Here is a 16,779-nt window from a genome sequence, read left to right as displayed (position 1 = left end):
AACAGTTCCTCTGAACAGTTCCTCAGAACAGTTCCTCTGAACAGTTCCTGTAAACAGTTCCTCAGAACAGTTCCTCTGAACAGTTCCTGTAAACAGTTCCTCTGAACAGTTCCTGTAAACAGTTCCTCAGAACAGTTTCCTCTGAACAGTTCCTGTAAACAGTTCCTCTGAACAGTTCCTGTAAACAGTTCCTCAGAACAGTTCCTCTGAACAGTTCCTCAGAACAGTTCCTCTGAACAGTTCCTGTAAACAGTTCCTCTGAACAGTTCCTCTGAACAGTTCCTGTAAACAGTTCCTCAGAACAGTTCCTCTGAACAGTTCCTGTAAACAGTTTCTCAGAACAGTTCCTCTGAACAGTTCCTGTAAACAGTTCCTCTGAACAGTTCCTGTAAACAGTTCCTCTGAACAGTTCCTGTAAACAGTTCCTCTGAACAGTTCCTGTAAACAGTTCCTCTGAACAGTTCCTGTAAACAGTTCCTCAGAACAGTTCCTCTGAACAGTTCCTCAGAACAGTTCCTCTGAACAGTTCCTGTAAACAGTTCCTCAGAACAGTTCCTCTGAACAGTTCCTGTAAACAGTTCCTCAGAACAGTTCCTCTGAACAGTTCCTGTAAACAGTTCCTCAGAACAGTTCCTCTGAACAGTTCCTGTAAACAGTTCCTCAGAACAGTTCCTCTGAACAGTTCCTGTAAACAGTTCCTCTGAACAGTTCCTCTGAACAGTACCTGTAAACAGTTCCTCAGAACAGTTCCTCTGAACAGTTCCTGTAAACAGTTCCTGTAAACAGTTCCTCAGAACAGTTCCTCTGAACAGTTCCTGTAAACAGTTCCTGTAAACAGTTCCTCAGAACAGTTCCTCTGAACAGTTCCTGTAAACAGTTCCTCTGAACAGTTCCTGTAAACAGTTCCTCAGAACAGTTCCTCTGAACAGTTCCTCAGAACAGTTCCTCTGAACAGTTCCTGTAAACAGTTCCTCAGAACAGTTCCTCTGAACAGTTCCTGTAAACAGTTCCTCTGAACAGTTCCTGAACAGTTCCTGTAAACAGTTCCTCAGAACAGTTCCTCTGAACAGTTCCTGTAAACAGTTCCTCTGAACAGTTCCTGTAAACAGTTCCTCAGAACAGTTCCTCTGAACAGTTCCTCAGAACAGTTCCTCTGAACAGTTCCTGTAAACAGTTCCTCAGAACAGTTCCTCTGAACAGTTCCTGTAAACAGTTCCTCTGAACAGTTCCTGTAAACAGTTCCTCAGAACAGTTCCTCTGAACAGTTCCTGTAAACAGTTCCTCTGAACAGTTCCTGTAAACAGTTCCTCAGAACAGTTCCTCTGAACAGTTCCTCAGAACAGTTCCTCTGAACAGTTCCTGTAAACAGTTCCTCTGAACAGTTCCTCTGAACAGTTCCTGTAAACAGTTCCTCAGAACAGTTCCTCTGAACAGTTCCTGTAAACAGTTTCTCAGAACAGTTCCTCTGAACAGTTCCTGTAAACAGTTCCTCTGAACAGTTCCTGTAAACAGTTCCTCAGAACAGTTCCTCTGAACAGTTCCTCAGAACAGTTCCTCTGAACAGTTCCTGTAAACAGTTCCTCTGAACAGTTCCTCTGAACAGTTCCTGTAAACAGTTCCTCAGAACAGTTCCTCTGAACAGTTCCTGTAAACAGTTTCTCAGAACAGTTCCTCTGAACAGTTCCTGTAAACAGTTCCTCTGAACAGTTCCTGTAAACAGTTCCTCAGAACAGTTCCTCTGAACAGTTCTCTGTCTCCTGCAGCTCTACAGTCTGGCGTCTCGCTCCAGCAGCCTCAGTGACCATAAGGTTCAGTTTGTGGCGTTCCCGGCGGCTCTGGCCTTCAGACACAAGTTCATCTACAGGAGCCCGGAGCTGCCAAATATCCTCAGGTAGGCTCTGATCCGAGGGTCTGACTGGATCCTGGTTCTGTTTGGTTCTGACCCGTTCTGATCGGTTCCAGTGATTTCCTGGGAGCGGCTCATCCCGCCGTGGCGTGACGACGGCTCGTCTTGATGGATTGAGCGTTCCTGTTAGCATTCCCGACGTTCCGGCTGACGGTACGGCGACCACGATTTATTTCTCACCTTCGTGGTTTGCTCCTCCTCACCGTCGGCAGGAAACTGTTTTCCTCTTCTGACTTGAAATATGAATTAAATCTGGTTTTATGTAGCTGAGCCTCCTTCACTGACCTGTGGATGGTTCTGGTCAAACCGGACCTTATCACTCCTCCAGAACCTCCAGACGTTCAGGAGATTCTCTCCTCTCAACAGTTCTGGTTCCGCAGGATTTAAGAAACCGGTCCGGTTCTGGTACCAATTGCACAGCAGCAGGAAACAGGAAGTGATGTCATCCTTCCTGAACGTCTAGCTGATGAAGAAGCTAACCTGAACCAGCGCTGGGTGGTAGACTGGTGTCGGTCTTTAACTGGTTCTGACCAGCAGTGTGCACGCTTATGCTAATTCACTAATAGTGGAGCTAAATGTTAGCTTAGCATTTAGACTTTTTGCTAACTTTGTAAACATTTAGCACACTTAGTTTCCCTTAAATTAATTATTCATTAATTTACTCTTTCGTATCAACTGCTAAAAATTCTTCCAGTTAGATGGGTATATTCATGCTCTTATTTTGAAGGGGTTGACATCGTTCTGTTACCTCACTTCTCTGGTTTTTCAGAATTCTGTTTAGCAAACAGGAAGTAAACAAAAGAACAAATCAAGAATTCAATCAGAATATTTAGCAACTACACTAGCTTCTAGCATTTTAGCTTCTGCTAAACGCCATGTTGACCTAGCGCTTTAGCATCAACCAAACTAATGGTTGATGCTAGGGTTAGCGAGCTAGTTTTTTAGCTAGCAGTCCCGTCACTGGTCTGGTGCGTTGACCTTTAGACGACCTGACGGTTCTTCATGCTGAAGCTCAGAACTTGTTTTGTTTTGGTCCCAAACGGACTCTGAAGGCTCTAAGCCGTCTGCTGTTTTACAGAACCAGTACCAGTTTAAAACTGGACCCAGTTTGACCTCAGAGCTGGACTCTCCAGTGAACTTATAAAACCTGAACAGAACCAGTCAGGTTTCATGACAGGTTCACAGGTTCATGAGTCCAGAACCAGTGGAGGTTCTGGACCTCAGTTTGAACCCAGATTCTGGAGTCAAACTAAGCAGAACCACAAACTTTTGTTCTAATTTAGAAAGTAATTTTATTCTACTGGACCAATCAGAACATGTTGGCGGTTCTAGAGAGTTGTTCTTCTCCAGAGGAACCAACAGCGGTTCTGGCCGGGTCTGATTCAAACTGTGCACTGATGCATTCTGGGAAAAATCAGACTACAAAATGCGACATCGCCCTGGTGTGTTCAGTTTATTTTATTTTTTCAAAAGTGGGAACAGAGAGGAGCAAAGTTGAGCTGAGCGGTTCTGATCGGTGTGGTGAATCGAGGTTCTCGGTGAAAATGGGTCAAAGTATCAGAGCTGGAGGACAAACTTTCAGTCATTTTCACTTTAGAAATGTAATAAATGTTTGCTTTATGATCAACTCTGATCTGAACAATTGTAAGTTTGATTTCACAGTTTTAAAGTTGGGGGGTAAAATCTAGGTTTCGGATTGTTCCTGAAAGCATCGTTCCATCCCCCTGCTGAACATGAACCGGTTTGCAGGTCACTGACATGAGGGACGTTATTAACTCATTGATTTGGCTGAAAACCAAATACTGAAATATTTAACTTGCTAATAATTTAGTTAGCTAGTTAATGCTAATGTTTAGATGAGCTAGCTGAATATTTAGCTCAGAAACTAAATAACTGAATAACGTGGTGAAAATATGAAACTTGGGCTTTTCACTGATAGATTAAATTGTTTAAATTATTGCTGCTAATTTTTAACAGTTAACTTTAGAAACGAGTTTACAGCTGATCCCCATGGAGCTACGAACGAATCTATCACAAAACAGAGACATGCTTTATGAACATTAAAATCTTTATGTGACGTATATAAATGTCCCAGATGAATAATAATTAACCAGAGAAGTTATTATGTTTTCAGGACAAAAGTCCTGAAAAACTTCCACAGACACTGAAACTTTAATCACTGGAGGTTCAGGTCTGACCAGTTAACAATGTTAACTGGTTTAACTGGGAGCCACGCCTGGCCCAGTCTGCAAACAAGATAAACAAAAAAATATCCAATAAGGTCATAAACATGAGCAGATGTACGGTTCACAAATAAATCCCCAATACTGGGTCGATTCTGGAGGGAAACCCAGTGGGTCAGAACCGCCAGCAATGCTGCTGAATACATGGAACATAAAATGAATTATTCTGATGTTTATGAGACAGAAATAACTTTGATCCCGAACAGAACCAGGAGAACGTTCTCTGACTGTCAGAATTTAAGGATCAACGATTCAGACGGTTGGACATGTTCATGTCCAATATGGAGGACCGGAACTGGGGCCCTGGTTCCCTCCCCCTCCCGGCCCAGTTCCCCCTCCCGGCCCGGTTCCCCCTCCCGGCCCGGTTCCCCCTCCCGGCCCGGTTCCCCCTCCGGGCCCGGTTCCCCCTCCCGGCCCAGTTTCCCTCCCAGCCCAGTTCCCCCTCCCGGGGCTCCAGGAGGAAAGACACTCAGGCTCCGCCCACTGGGAGGAAGGGCGGGGCTATCAGTGGAAGAGGTCTCATTCTGCTGGTTTTCCCAGGAACGTTTGTCTGAATCCTGAGTTTAAATGGGATCTACATTCTCAGTGACGCCAAAGGAAGATGGTTAATGAGTTGAACTTACGGAGCGATTTCCAATCATTATGACCAACAGAATGCTTTTACACTTTGGGAACAGTCCATGTTGGGCATCCAACACGTTTAGGCTAATATAAGGCCAAATCTGCAACCTTGATAAATGCTTATTTTGTGGAAAGAACACAGAAACAATACATTTTGTTTTCTAAAAGAAACAAATCCCATCAAATATCTTTGGAATAATGTGGATTAAACCAAACATTAAAGTTCCTGAATCTGTTTCTGGAGGTACAATAACATTTGGTTCTTCTAGAAAAATAAAGCTGTTTGTAATCTTATAATCGAACATTTTGTCTGGTGAAATTCTTTATTCTCAAGCTGAAGCCGCCATCTGTCACATCTCTGCTCTGAATCCCAGTTTCATTTAAATCTCTAATATTGATTAAAACGTGAAGAGCTGAGAAATATTAATAGAATCATCATCTATCAATGCCTGTTTGTTCTAAAACGTTCTTCCTTATTTGTGCTGTTATGAGTTGTGCTTGGTGTTTAATGAGTTTCACTGCCTGCATGTTGCAGATGATTTCAGCTGATCACATTAATGCAGCGAAACTGAACAGAACCTGAACAGAACCTGAACAGAACCGGGCAGCAAACACCAACTGTTACAGATTTGCACATTCCAGGTTTGGGAATGTTTTGGTAAATTAAGTTAAAAAAAAATAAAACGTTTCATCAAACCCTGAGCGTAAATTAGATTTTGATGAGGTCAGAGGTCAGACCGGGTTAGAACCCGGCCAGAACCGCAGGGACCGAACCAAACCTACATACTGGACCCAAACGGTTCCGTGGGTCCAAAAGCTTGGAGTGACGCATCTCCTCTCAGAGCAGCTGTGACTCTGCGTCATGACGTCAGCGGCAGAGCGTCAGCCGCCCTGCTGAATAAAGCGCCTCTCTGTCAGATGTTCTGGGTTTCGGGTTCGGACGAACTTCCAGCGGGATTCTGAGTCCAGGTGAATCAGTCCGTTCGGAACCGCTCCGTTTCCGCGTCACGTGATCCCAGCTGCTTCTGACGTGTTTCGCAGTAAGGAGTCGTTTTCATGCGGTTCGTGTTTCCGAACCGGCCGGTTCTGCTCTGAGCTGCGGAGCAGCAAAACGGGAACATATTTTTACCCAAACGAGTGAAAAGTACCGGTCCAGAAAGTGTTTGGTACCAAGTACTGAAAGTAACATCAGAACTTCAGTCACTGAATATGTTAAATGACGTCATCATCAGACGCCAGAATGCAGATATTCAGTTCATCCAGTGAGCAGAAACTTCATCAGTGGAGGAAAAAATAATTCACTGTAAAATCAAGTAAAAGTTCATCATGCATGTGTCATGTATGATGAAGCTCTGGAAGAAGATCATCATGTTTGTGACGCATCAGCTTCTACAGTTCTAGAAAATAAGGTCAAAGGTTAATGAGGAAGAATCGTTCTGTCTTCATGAGAGAGAGACGATTGAAGCTAACGGTCTGAGCTAGCGCTGAAGCTAACGGTCTGAGCTAGCGCTGAAGCTGACGGTCTGAGCTAGCACTGAAGCTAATGGTCTGAGCTAGCACTGAAGCTGACGGTCTGAGCTAGCACTGAAACTAACGGTCTGAGCTAGCACTGAAGCTAATGGTCTGAGCTAGCACTGAGCTAATGGTCTGAGCTAGCACTGAAGCTAATGGTCTGAGCTAGCACTGAAGCTAATGGTCTGAGCTAGCACTGAAGCTGACGGTCTGAGCTAGCGCTGAAGCTAATGGTATGACCTAGCATTGAAGCTACATTCAGGCTAACAGCATCAGAGTGATTGTGACAGTTAAAGTTCCCACCATGATGATCCGATCAGGATTTACCAATAAATCAGATAAATTTGATCCAATAATTAGATGAGGGAGGCTAAGAATGAGGATAATTACACCTGAATCAAAGATGGCCGCTCTGTGCTGAGACGAATGTGAAAACTGAAATAATTGGAATCTAATCCTGCAGCAGCCAGAATGAATCAATCTGAATCAGAACTGTGAACCTTCTGTGTAGTGCGGACCAGACTGGTTCTGGTTCTGCTGACGGCCATCTTGTTTCAGTCAGGATGTCGACGACGTCTCAGAAACACCGCAACTTTGTATCGGAGCCGATGGCGGACAAACCGGTCACGGCGCTGGCCGGGATCGGAGACAGACTGGGCCACAGCCTGATGGAGCAGGGCTACGATAAGGTAGAACCCGACAGAACCACCGACCCGCTTAAAAAGGCACTGTGCATTCACTACTTGACCCAGTTTGACCCCTAGTTCTGGTTCTGAACCATCAGTGTCTGCAGGGATCAGAAATGGGTCAGCCCTGAGCTGAACTTCTGACCTGGTTCTGTTTCCAGGCCTACGTGGTTCTGGGTCAGTTCCTGCTGCTGAGGAAAGACTCAGAGCTGTTCTGCTATTGGCTGAAGGACGTCACCGCAGCCAGTAGCAAGCAGGCTGAAGACTGCGCCCAGTGCCTGAAGGAGTGGTGCGACGCCTTCCTGTGAAGACGCCCCGCCCACCACACGGAGGCCCCGCCCACCACGGAGGCCCCGCCCACCACGGAGGCCCCTCCCACCACACAGAGGCCCCTCCCACCACACAGAGGCCCCGCCCACCACACAGAGGCCCCTCCACCACACATAGGCCCCGCCCACCACACAGAGGCCCCGCCCATCACATAGGCCCCGCCCACCACACAGAGGCCCTCCCACCACACAGAGGCCCCGCCCACCACACTGAGGCCCCTCTCACCACATAGAGGCCTCTACTGTTCCCGCTCTGCGTTGCTGTTCTGAGCTGCCAGATATTTTCCTCCTTATTCTGTAAAAGTTTGTCATTAAATCTCTTTGCCCAGATGTTTGTCTGATTCCTGATGAAGGTTCGTCTGAGCTGCAGGTGAGGGGATCCTAGACGGGCTTGGATCAGAGTTCTGGTCCAATGTTTCAGAACGGACTGAAGGTTCTGGAGCTACTCCTTCGGTCCCAGAACCTTCTAGATCAGGGGTCTCCCAGTCCCGTCCTCACGGGCTGGTTTGTCTGGCAACAGGGAGCTACGCTAGCATTAATGCTAGCAACAAAATGTTAGCTTAGCAATAAAGCTAAGCTAACTCCATCAGAGTCAACGTGACGTTAAAATGTCCCGATGACGATCTGATCAATATTTACCAATAAATCAGATCTAAACTTCAGTGAGAAACTAAACAGACTGCAGCTGGGGTCAAAGTTCACAGCTTTATTCACAAAGAAAACCCAAAAGAACCAGTCCAAGAGTCCAATTCAGGGATGGGCAACTTCAGGTCTGAAGGTCTCCTGCAACTTTTAGATGCATCTCTACTTCAACACACCTGAGTCAAATAATGAGGTCAAATAATGAGGTCAATAGCAGAACCGGACCGGACCGGACCGGACTTGGGAGGTGATTCAGCATTTTGATTCAAGTGTGTTGGACCAGAGAAACGTCCAAGAGTTGTAGGGCACCGACCCTCAAGGACCAGGAGTGCACCCCTGGTCCAATTAGTACCGTTCAGAACCGGACCTGGACCTGTCAGTACCGCTCAGCGGTTCTGGTCCAGAACCAACCCAGAAAGTAAGGTTTATAGGTCACAGCTTTTGTAGGTCTCCATGGCATCTTGACAATCCAGCTGCAGGTCAGAGGTCGCCTGGATCAGAACAGGATGTTGTGTGGAGCCCTTCAGAATAAAAGCATCAGCGTCTCCTGAGGGCCTCCAGGTGTTGGAAGATGGCGCCGAGGGCCCAGCTGGCCTCCACCTGGCGGACGGTGCGGGCCAGCTGCAGAACCAGAGCACAGGACAGATCGGTTCCGGGTCAGAACCGAGTCAGACGGTTCTGGCGGTCCAGACTCACCCTGAGCTGCTTGTGGGCCGGGAAGCCAAGCTCCTGCAGCAGCACCGAGATGTAGACCAGGTCCAGACACAGGAACGGGTTCTGGAGGTCCGGCGGGCCGCGGCACACTGCAGACAGCCGACCAATCAGAGACAGGCAGTGGGTCACATGACTTCCTGGAGGCTTTTTATATGAGTGATGTATTTTAACAAATTCACTTGGTGTTTCTGTATTTAATAACAGATAAAAATGTTTTTACATTTGATATAAAAAGGTTTGGCAACATTTTAATAAAAATGTTTAACATTCTGTAAAAATTTGATCTGGAAGAACCTCCAGGTTCTGGTTCTGCTGGACCCGACTCCTAATTGAGATGAAGTTAGCAGCAGGGAGTGGAAGCTGCCGCCAGAGGGCGCCCTCTCACCTCTCTCCGCAGCCTGGCCGTAGTCCGACACTCTGATGGTTCCACCCGCCGCCTCATCTGCAGAACCAGAACCACAACGTGAGAAACCAGCACTGAGGTTCTGATCCAAACAGAACCAGAACCCGTCTCATCCTGGATCTGCAGTAAACACAGGAGGTCGGGTCCTCTCCAGCCTGACCTCTGACCTCTGTGCACCACCAAGGATCTGCGCCTGCTGTCTGTTGTCCTGACCAATCAGAGCGCAGCATCCTGTAACCAGGTAAAACGATCCTACTGATTCTGAAGAGTTTTAATCCTGGAAGCTGATTGGGCAGAAGCAGCCGCGTTCGTTGTCAACCAATCAGCAGCCAGTTTAACCATTCAGCCTGTTGCTGCTGTACTGCTTTTCAAATATATCCAGAAAATATCAAATCGCTTATCTGGTATCAACAGAGTTTAATATTATTAATTAATATTATTGCATTTTGTCAAATGCAATAATAAGTTTATGAGAAGCTGCTTTTCCAGTTACTGTAGATCCTCAGAGACTTTAACTAGGAACAAATTAAAAAGATTAGATTGAAATATTTCAATTTTCCAAAATAAAGGAAATGCAATGTAAAATTCTAAACAAAATTTATCCAACTAATGATTTCCTAGATTTGGATAAATGTGAACTGTAAAAAAAGCAACTAAATATTTAGATAATCTGTTTTTCACATGTGAAATTGTTTGATGTTTCTGTAAAGATCTGCAGTCACTGTTTAATCAATGATCAGATCATTGATTATTATATAAACAATGTTTTATTAGCCATCCATAAACTACTATACCTAATTTTATACAGTGGACGAATTCATGTTTGTTTGGTGAAGTAGAAAAATGCTTTGAAGTTGATCTTTTTTGAAAACTTTCAGACTTTAATGTCCCTCCCTGTTTTATTTCTTAGTTTTTCTTCATGTTTTTTCATGTAAATACAGCAGCACTAAAGTCCTGCTGTATTGAAGTGTCTGTTGTTTTCGTTCTGTTGGCCTTTATGTGTTTACTGTGAATTCATAATGTAAACATTATGATTCCTTAATCAAGTTCATTATATATGTTTATATAAATAATGATAAAGTTTTACCAGTTGCCCTGCTAGCTAACCAAAATGTAGCGATGGATGCTAATGCTAGCTAACTGCTCAGAAACCATATGGAAGCCAACACTAAATCAGATCCATCACTGCAAACTGAGAATCAATAATCCAAACAGTTATTGATTTCTAATAACTGATTTCTGTTCCATCCGCTGCTCTGGACTCTTCAAACCTCACCAGGACATTATGGCAACAACAGACAGTTACATCTAAATCTAGTTTGATTAGCAGACATCACTAGCCGAGCCGGAGCTGCAGCTGCTCTCCGTACCGATGGCCTGAAGGTCGACGGCGCGGTCGTAGTAGAAGGAGAAGGCGTAGAAGTCGACGTCCGCCGCCTCAGGCGCCGCGCTCAGCTTCCTGTACAGAACCTTCTGGACTTTGTTCAGGCACGCCTCGTAAACTGGCTCCCCTGGAAACGCAGACAGACAGAACCAGACAGTTCCTACCTGTCGCAAGCTGGGAAATGTCACAGACCAGTCAGATGCCTCCACCTTCCTTCTGGCCCTTCAGGGTGTAGACGACGTCAGCGTGCTCCCAGTTGCCCGAGAACCCTGGAGCAAGGCAGGGGCTGACCCGCTCAGTGCTGCCCCCTGCTGCAGGAACACAGAAACACATGCTAGCCTTTAGCTACAGGAAGCAATGCCAGGCACTTCCTGTTTCCTGTTCCAGCCTGAAAACACAGCTAGCCACAGGAAGTCAGACAGGAAACACACAGAACCAGATTTTAGTTCAACATGGGTCATTTCACACACCCAGTTTACAGAACCAGAAACGGACCCAAAAATGACTCATGACTTAAGTCCAGGTCAAAGGTCAAATACTTACAGGGGGGAACGTCCACGCCTCCAAGGACAGCGAGCCGAGCCGACAAGAGACCCAAACCCAGATAGCTGCAGACAGACAGGAAGTCACTGACCGACGGGTCCAGGTAGACGGTGTGTGTACCTGTGTGTGTACCTGTGTGTGTGTGTACTTGTGTGTGTGTACCTGTGTGTGTGTGTACCTCTGTGTGTGGACAGTGTGTGTGTGTACCTGTGTGTGTAGATGGTGTGTGTGTGTACCTGTGTGTGTGTAGACGGTGTGTGTACCTGTGTGTGTACCTGTGGTGTGTGTACCTGTGTGTGTGTGTACCTGTGTGTGTGTGTACCTCTGTGTGTAGACAGTGTGTGTGTGTACCTGTGTGTAGATGGTGTGTGTGTGTACCTGTGTGTAGATGGTGTGTGTGTGTACCTGTGTGTAGATGGTGTGTGTGTGTACCTGTGTGTGTGTGTACTTGTGTGTGCGTGTACCTGTGTGTGTGTACCTCTGTGTGTAGACAGTGTGTGTGTGTACCTGTGTGTGTAGATGGTGTGTGTGTGTACCTGTGTGTAGATGGTGTGTGTGTGTACCTGTGTGTGTACCTCTGTGTGTGTACCTCTGTGTGTAGACAGTGTGTGTGTGTACCTGTGTGTGTGTGTACTTGTGTGTGTGTGTACCTGTGTGTGTGTACCTCTGTGTGTAGACAGTGTGTGTGTGTACCTGTGTGTAGATGGTGTGTGTGTACCTGTGTGTGTAGACGGTGTGTGTACCTGTGTGTGTGTGTACCTCTGTGTGTAGACAGTGTGTGTGTGTACCTGTGTGTGTAGACGGTGTGTGTGTGTACCTGTGTGTGTGTGTACCTGTGTGTATAGACAGTGTGTGTGTACCCGTGTGTGTAGATGGTGTGTGTGTACCTGTGTGTGTAGACAGTGTGTGTGTACCTGTGTGTGTAGACAGTGTGTGTACCTGTGTGTGTAGACAGTGTGTGTATGTACCTGTGTGTGTAGACAGTGTGTGTGTACTGTGTGTGTGTACCTGTGTGTGTAGACAGTGTGTGTGTGTACCTGTGTGTGTAGACAGTGTGTGTGTACCTGTGTGTGTGTGTGTACCTGTGTGTGTAGACGGTGTGTGTGTACCTGTGTGTGTAGACATTGTGTGTGTACCTTTGTGTGTAGACAGTGTGTGTGTACCTGTGTGTGTAGACATTGTGTGTGTACCTTTGTGTGTAGACAGTGTGTGTGTACCTGTGTGTGTAGACATTGTGTGTGTGTACCTTTGTGTGTAGACAGTGTGTGTGTACCTGTGTGTGTAGACATTGTGTGTGTGTACCTGTGTGTGTAGACGGTGTGTGTGTACCGGTGTGTGTAGACATTGTGTGTGTGTACCTTTGTGTGTAGACAGTGTGTGTGTACCTGTGTGTGTAGACATTGTGTGTGTGTACCTGTGTGTGTAGACGGTGTGTGTGTACCTGTGTGTGTGTACCTGTGTGTGTAGACGGTGTGTGTACGATTGAACATCTGGAAGGATCTGATGTCATTAATCGGCGATGTCTGGATGGTTTTCTGTAATGAAGAGAGAACAGATTCTGGTTCTGGTTCTGGTCCGGGTTGGAGACCACCTGGCCTGTGATCAGAACCGTCCTCACCTCATGGCGGGGGCTGAAGGTGATCTGGGTCGAACCGCCGCCGAGGTCCAACATCCCAACGGTGGGCCGGTCCAGACCCTGCAGCCCGCCTGGAACCAGAGCACAGCTTTAACAGAACCGGGCCAGAACCGGGTTCAGAGCTCCAGATCCCATGTCACCCAGGTAAGTGAAGGCACCAACAGGACCTCTGGCCTGGTTCTCTGCTGGTCCAGAACTGGTTTAAGACAGGTTCTACCTGCTCCCCTCCAGAGAACAGAACCGATCTGGACCGACCGGCCCGGTTCTTCAGAACCACCGGTCGTTGGATGTGTTGGATCAGAACTTTCTGTTTTTGCTCACCTGTCAGGAAGTTGATGGTGATCCAGGCTGAGATCCCTGAGGAGAGAAGAACCGGGTCAGGTTCTGAAACATCACCAGAACCATTCCTCCAGGTTCGGGTGGTTCTGGACGTTCCAACCTCCTGGTTCAGAACCTAACCCAGGAATCCCAGGTTCTGGAACCGGGCCGGTTCTCCAGAACCTAATCCTTTTAAAGGTGTTCATAAGCAGTCCATGTGGGTCAGAACCGGGTTCAGAACAGGGTTCACCGTCCGTTTGTCTGGGATCACATAGCTCCTCCAGCACCGGTACCACCGGTACCGGCCCAGATCACCAGGGCCTCCTAATAAACGATGTTCGGTCCGGTCCGCTAACGGATCTGCTCTGGATCCCAGACCCGGTCTAATCTGAAGTCCAGATCATCAGGCTGAGGTTCTGATAGAACCTGACTGACCCAGTTGGGTCGGGTCGTGTTGCTTGGAGACGGATCAGGGTTTACAGAAGGTGCAGCAGGGTCAAAGGTCACGGCTGAAAGGCTACGACAGCGACCCGATGGAGGGACCTGCTGGTTCTGTTCTGTTCGGTGAATGTTCTGATGGACCAGAACCCATTTCCCACCTGCTGACCCGGTTCCTGAGAACCTGGACAGGTTCTCCAGAACCAGCTGATCCGACCCGGTTCTGGTGCAGACATACCTTCGTCGGTTCCGTCCATGATGGACACGCTGTCCTCTGTGGACAGGAAGGGAGACTCCTGGAACAGCGCCCTCACCTGGACAACGAGAGAACTGGGTCAGAACCGAACCAGACAGAACTTGCATGGTTCTACCAGAACCTCCCAACCAAGGCTTCCGGGTCAAACAGAACCGGGTCAGAACCTCACCCGGTCCAGCAGCTGCTCGGCCTTGTCACCAGGCAGCAGCCTCAGGCCGGCCGTGGCCTTCAGAACCACGGGGGTTCTGGTCCACTGGGACGGGGGGACGACGGACCGAGCCAGGTCCAACAGCACCACGATGCCGGCGGAGCACTGCAGAGACGAGACGACGCGTCATCGATCAGAACCAGAACCGGACCCGGGTTGACCCGGTTTTCCCTCTGACCTTCTGTGGATCGTCGGCGTACGCGGACAGGCCCGGTTCTATGGCCCGGAACGTCTCCCGGTCCAGACTAGGAAACCCTGAGGAGGGGGAACAAACCCAGTTTAGCACGACCAGAACCAGAACCTCAGTTTGTCCCAGTTAACAGCGGTTAGAACCTTCAGAACGACCAGAACCCGGTACCTGGGTTCTCCATCTGGAACCGGAACACGTGGACTCTGGTCCCAGTGCTCCCAGCATCAAACATGACTCCGTACTGGAGTCCGTCTCCTTCAGAGGAACCGGGACGGTCCGGTCCAGTTCTGTGTGAGGCGGGTCGGTGCGGCGGCGGCCGGTAGGAGGAAGAGGAGAACCGCTGGAGGAGGAGGAGCAGAACCAGAACCAGGAGGACGAACAGGGCGGCCATCTTGGATCTCATCCTGGAACCACACAGAACCTTCAGCAAGCGCAGAACCGTTCTAGACGGTTCTGCTCAGGACCAGCTTAAACAGTCTGATGACCCAGTTCTGGTTCAGCTCCAGGTTGTGGGTCAGAACCACCAGAATGGAACCGGTCCGGAATCTGAAAAGTTCTGCTGTAGTTTCATCTGACCCGGTTCTGGGTCCAGATGTCCTCACGAGGTTCTGCTCAGTTTATCTGATCTGTTTGGTCCAGAACCAGAACCTTTATGGTTACCAGCTGGTTCTGAGCCCGGTTCCGTTGGTCCAGTTCACCTGGTGAGAACAGCCCGGAGGCGGAACCGAACCTGAAGCTTTACGATGAACCGAACCGGGTCAGGGAGCAGAACCTCAGAAAGAGGGAAGCAGAACTCACCTGGTTCCGAAGGGAAGCAGCTGGCTGAATTCGAGCCCAGGTTCCGATTCGGTTGTGACAATGATGGCGTACCGAACCGGGTCAGCTGGACTCCAGCAGGACCTACCGGTACCGACCCGGCCAAGTTCCGGATAAACTACATTCCTCTGTTTACAACCGGCGCGCACTGATGACGTCAGGCCACGCTCGGTGACGTGGCCGGTCATACGTCGTTATAAATTATAGATTTAATTTACACATGTGTTTCCTGTGAAATATAAATTTCTATTTATGAATAAACATGATTCCAAATAAAACATGGAGGCTGTGACAGCCAGCAGCTACGGAGGCCTGCAGGGGACATGCGCGTTTTCTTTTTTGCGTTCTCTCGCGATAATCTGCTGATCAGTTATGCGGCATAATTCAAACTGGGAGCCTCTCTGACAGGTTTCTGCTTTAATAAAAGGTTTTTCCATGAATGTTAATGTCTCTCTGTGAAAAATCTAAATATTTAAAATCTTTTTCTTCAGGATAGAAAGGAACTAAAAACCTGATATCAACAGAAACTTTCCGTAAGAAGGAAAGAAATTAAAATAAACCCCAATTTGAATTATTTCTGAGTTATTATCGCGGGTAATAAATCATCTGTCAGTTTTGATTTAATCTGTTTTCTAGTCTGAATGGTTTTCATGTTCAGTTTCCATCTCAACCATAACAAACATAAACATGCAATAAATAAATCGATTTTCAATCAGTGTTTTCACTGAGGCTCTATAAGAGCCATATGAATGAAATAACTAATTATTGATATGACAGCAGCAGAGGCTTTGATACCTGGTGGTGGGCGTGTCCATGTGGGCGTGACGTCATCAGGTATGAAAGCGGGTCACTTTCCTGCTGGCTGTGTGAGGAAGCGGTGACCTCACTCAGTCCTGGCTGTCTGGAGCCTGATAATCAAACTGGAATAAATCGATAATTGGGACAGAACAAAGAATTGATTTAACCCTTGACCACCATGAGGTTACTGTGTTTTAGAATAATAAAACGTGTTTATTATTATTAAGAGCTGATTGAAAATTGATTTATTCACTGCATGTTTATGTTTGTTAAGGTTCAGATCAGGTAAGAGGGGGGGGGGGGTAATTTTTCAAAAAGATAATTTTTGGTGCCAAAGCTGGAGTCGGCTTGCTACTGTCAGGGGGGGGGGGCTGAGCACCTGCCTCTTTTGCTCCATGACCCCAAGTGCCCTTTTGGACTTTTTTTTTAATTTCTGACACATGTACTACAATTGTTATAATAATAATAATAATAATTATTATTATTTTGCAAGCCCTCCGGTCACATTGTTACCTTTGACCTTTTGCCCGTGACCCACGACGCACTTGCCTGTCGCACAGTGAGATAAGGCGGTTAACTGCGGAGCTCAAGCTAGCAAACATCCAGAGATTACAGAACAGTTTTTGGTGAATTAAAAAAGATAATTTTGGTGCCAAAGCTGGAGTCGGCTTGCTACTGTCAGAAACGGAAAACGTTGAACGTTGTATCGTTTTTCCTTCACCACGGAGTGGCGGCTTCAGTAGAGAAGTAATGAAATATAACAAGACAGGCAGAGGAAAATATAGGGCGCTCTCTGAGTCCGCCTTTCTCTAAGATCTGCTGAGCGGGAGGAGGCTGCAGGTGAGGCAGCAGGTGATGCAGCAGGTGAGGCAGCAGGTGAGGCTGCAGGTGAGGCTTCAGGTGAGGCAGCAGGTGATGCAGCAGGTGAGGCAGCAGGTGAGGCAGCAGGTGAGGCAGCAGGTGAGGCAGCAGGTGAGGCAGCAGGTGAGGCAGCAGGTGACGCAGCAGGTGAGGCAGCAGGTGACGCAGCAGGTGAGGCAGCCAGGTGAGGCTGCAGGTGAGGCTTCAGGTGAGGCAGCAGGTGATGCAGCAGGTGAGGCAGCAGGTGAGGCAGCAGGTGAGGCAGCAGGTGACGC

General features: G+C 47.6%; 3 protein-coding genes across 6 annotated transcripts in view; 2 read left to right on the top strand and 1 right to left on the bottom strand.

The window, feature by feature from the left end:
• Window positions 1-2,059, top strand: part of abhd12 (abhydrolase domain containing 12, lysophospholipase) — a 22,030-nt gene extending 19,971 nt beyond the window's left edge. Inside the window, 2 exon segments of the mRNA XM_055024634.1 lie at window positions 1,764-1,891; window positions 1,963-2,059. Coding sequence (XP_054880609.1) covers window positions 1,764-1,891; window positions 1,963-1,999 — 165 coding nt within the window. The 3' untranslated portion in view covers window positions 2,000-2,059.
• On the top strand, window positions 1,969-8,000 carry LOC129355074 (barrier-to-autointegration factor A-like). Of its 4 annotated transcripts, none has more exons than XM_055024631.1 (3): window positions 1,969-2,059; window positions 6,845-6,971; window positions 7,130-8,000. In XM_055024631.1, the coding sequence occupies exons 2-3, from the start codon at window positions 6,846-6,848 to the stop codon at window positions 7,274-7,276; spliced, it is 273 nt and encodes a 90-aa protein (XP_054880606.1). In that variant the 5' UTR covers window positions 1,969-2,059; window position 6,845; the 3' UTR covers window positions 7,277-8,000. The 4 variants fall into 4 exon arrangements, with proteins under 4 accessions (XP_054880606.1, XP_054880605.1, XP_054880608.1 ...); XM_055024630.1 differs by having other exon boundaries at window positions 1,973-2,059; window positions 6,841-6,971; XM_055024633.1 differs by lacking the exon at window positions 1,969-2,059 and adding an exon at window positions 4,314-5,739.
• On the bottom strand, window positions 7,989-15,152 carry entpd6 (ectonucleoside triphosphate diphosphohydrolase 6). The gene is made up of 14 exons (XM_055024626.1): window positions 14,828-15,152; window positions 14,198-14,433; window positions 14,018-14,094; window positions 13,801-13,944; window positions 13,614-13,689; window positions 12,941-12,976; window positions 12,602-12,690; window positions 12,439-12,518; window positions 10,984-11,048; window positions 10,650-10,751; window positions 10,427-10,567; window positions 9,039-9,095; window positions 8,636-8,742; window positions 7,989-8,560 (listed from the first exon to the last, which is right to left on the bottom strand). The coding sequence occupies exons 1-14, from the start codon at window positions 15,031-15,033 to the stop codon at window positions 8,477-8,479; spliced, it is 1,500 nt and encodes a 499-aa protein (XP_054880601.1). The 5' UTR covers window positions 15,034-15,152; the 3' UTR covers window positions 7,989-8,476.
• Window positions 15,153-16,779: the final 1,627 nt, after the last annotated feature.

Source organism: Poeciliopsis prolifica, unplaced genomic scaffold (assembly GCF_027474105.1).
Source record: "Poeciliopsis prolifica strain line A6 unplaced genomic scaffold, Auburn_PproV2 SCAFFOLD124, whole genome shotgun sequence".
Lineage (NCBI taxonomy): Eukaryota > Metazoa > Chordata > Actinopteri > Cyprinodontiformes > Poeciliidae > Poeciliopsis > Poeciliopsis prolifica.
This window is presented reverse-complemented; position numbering and strand designations above follow the sequence as displayed.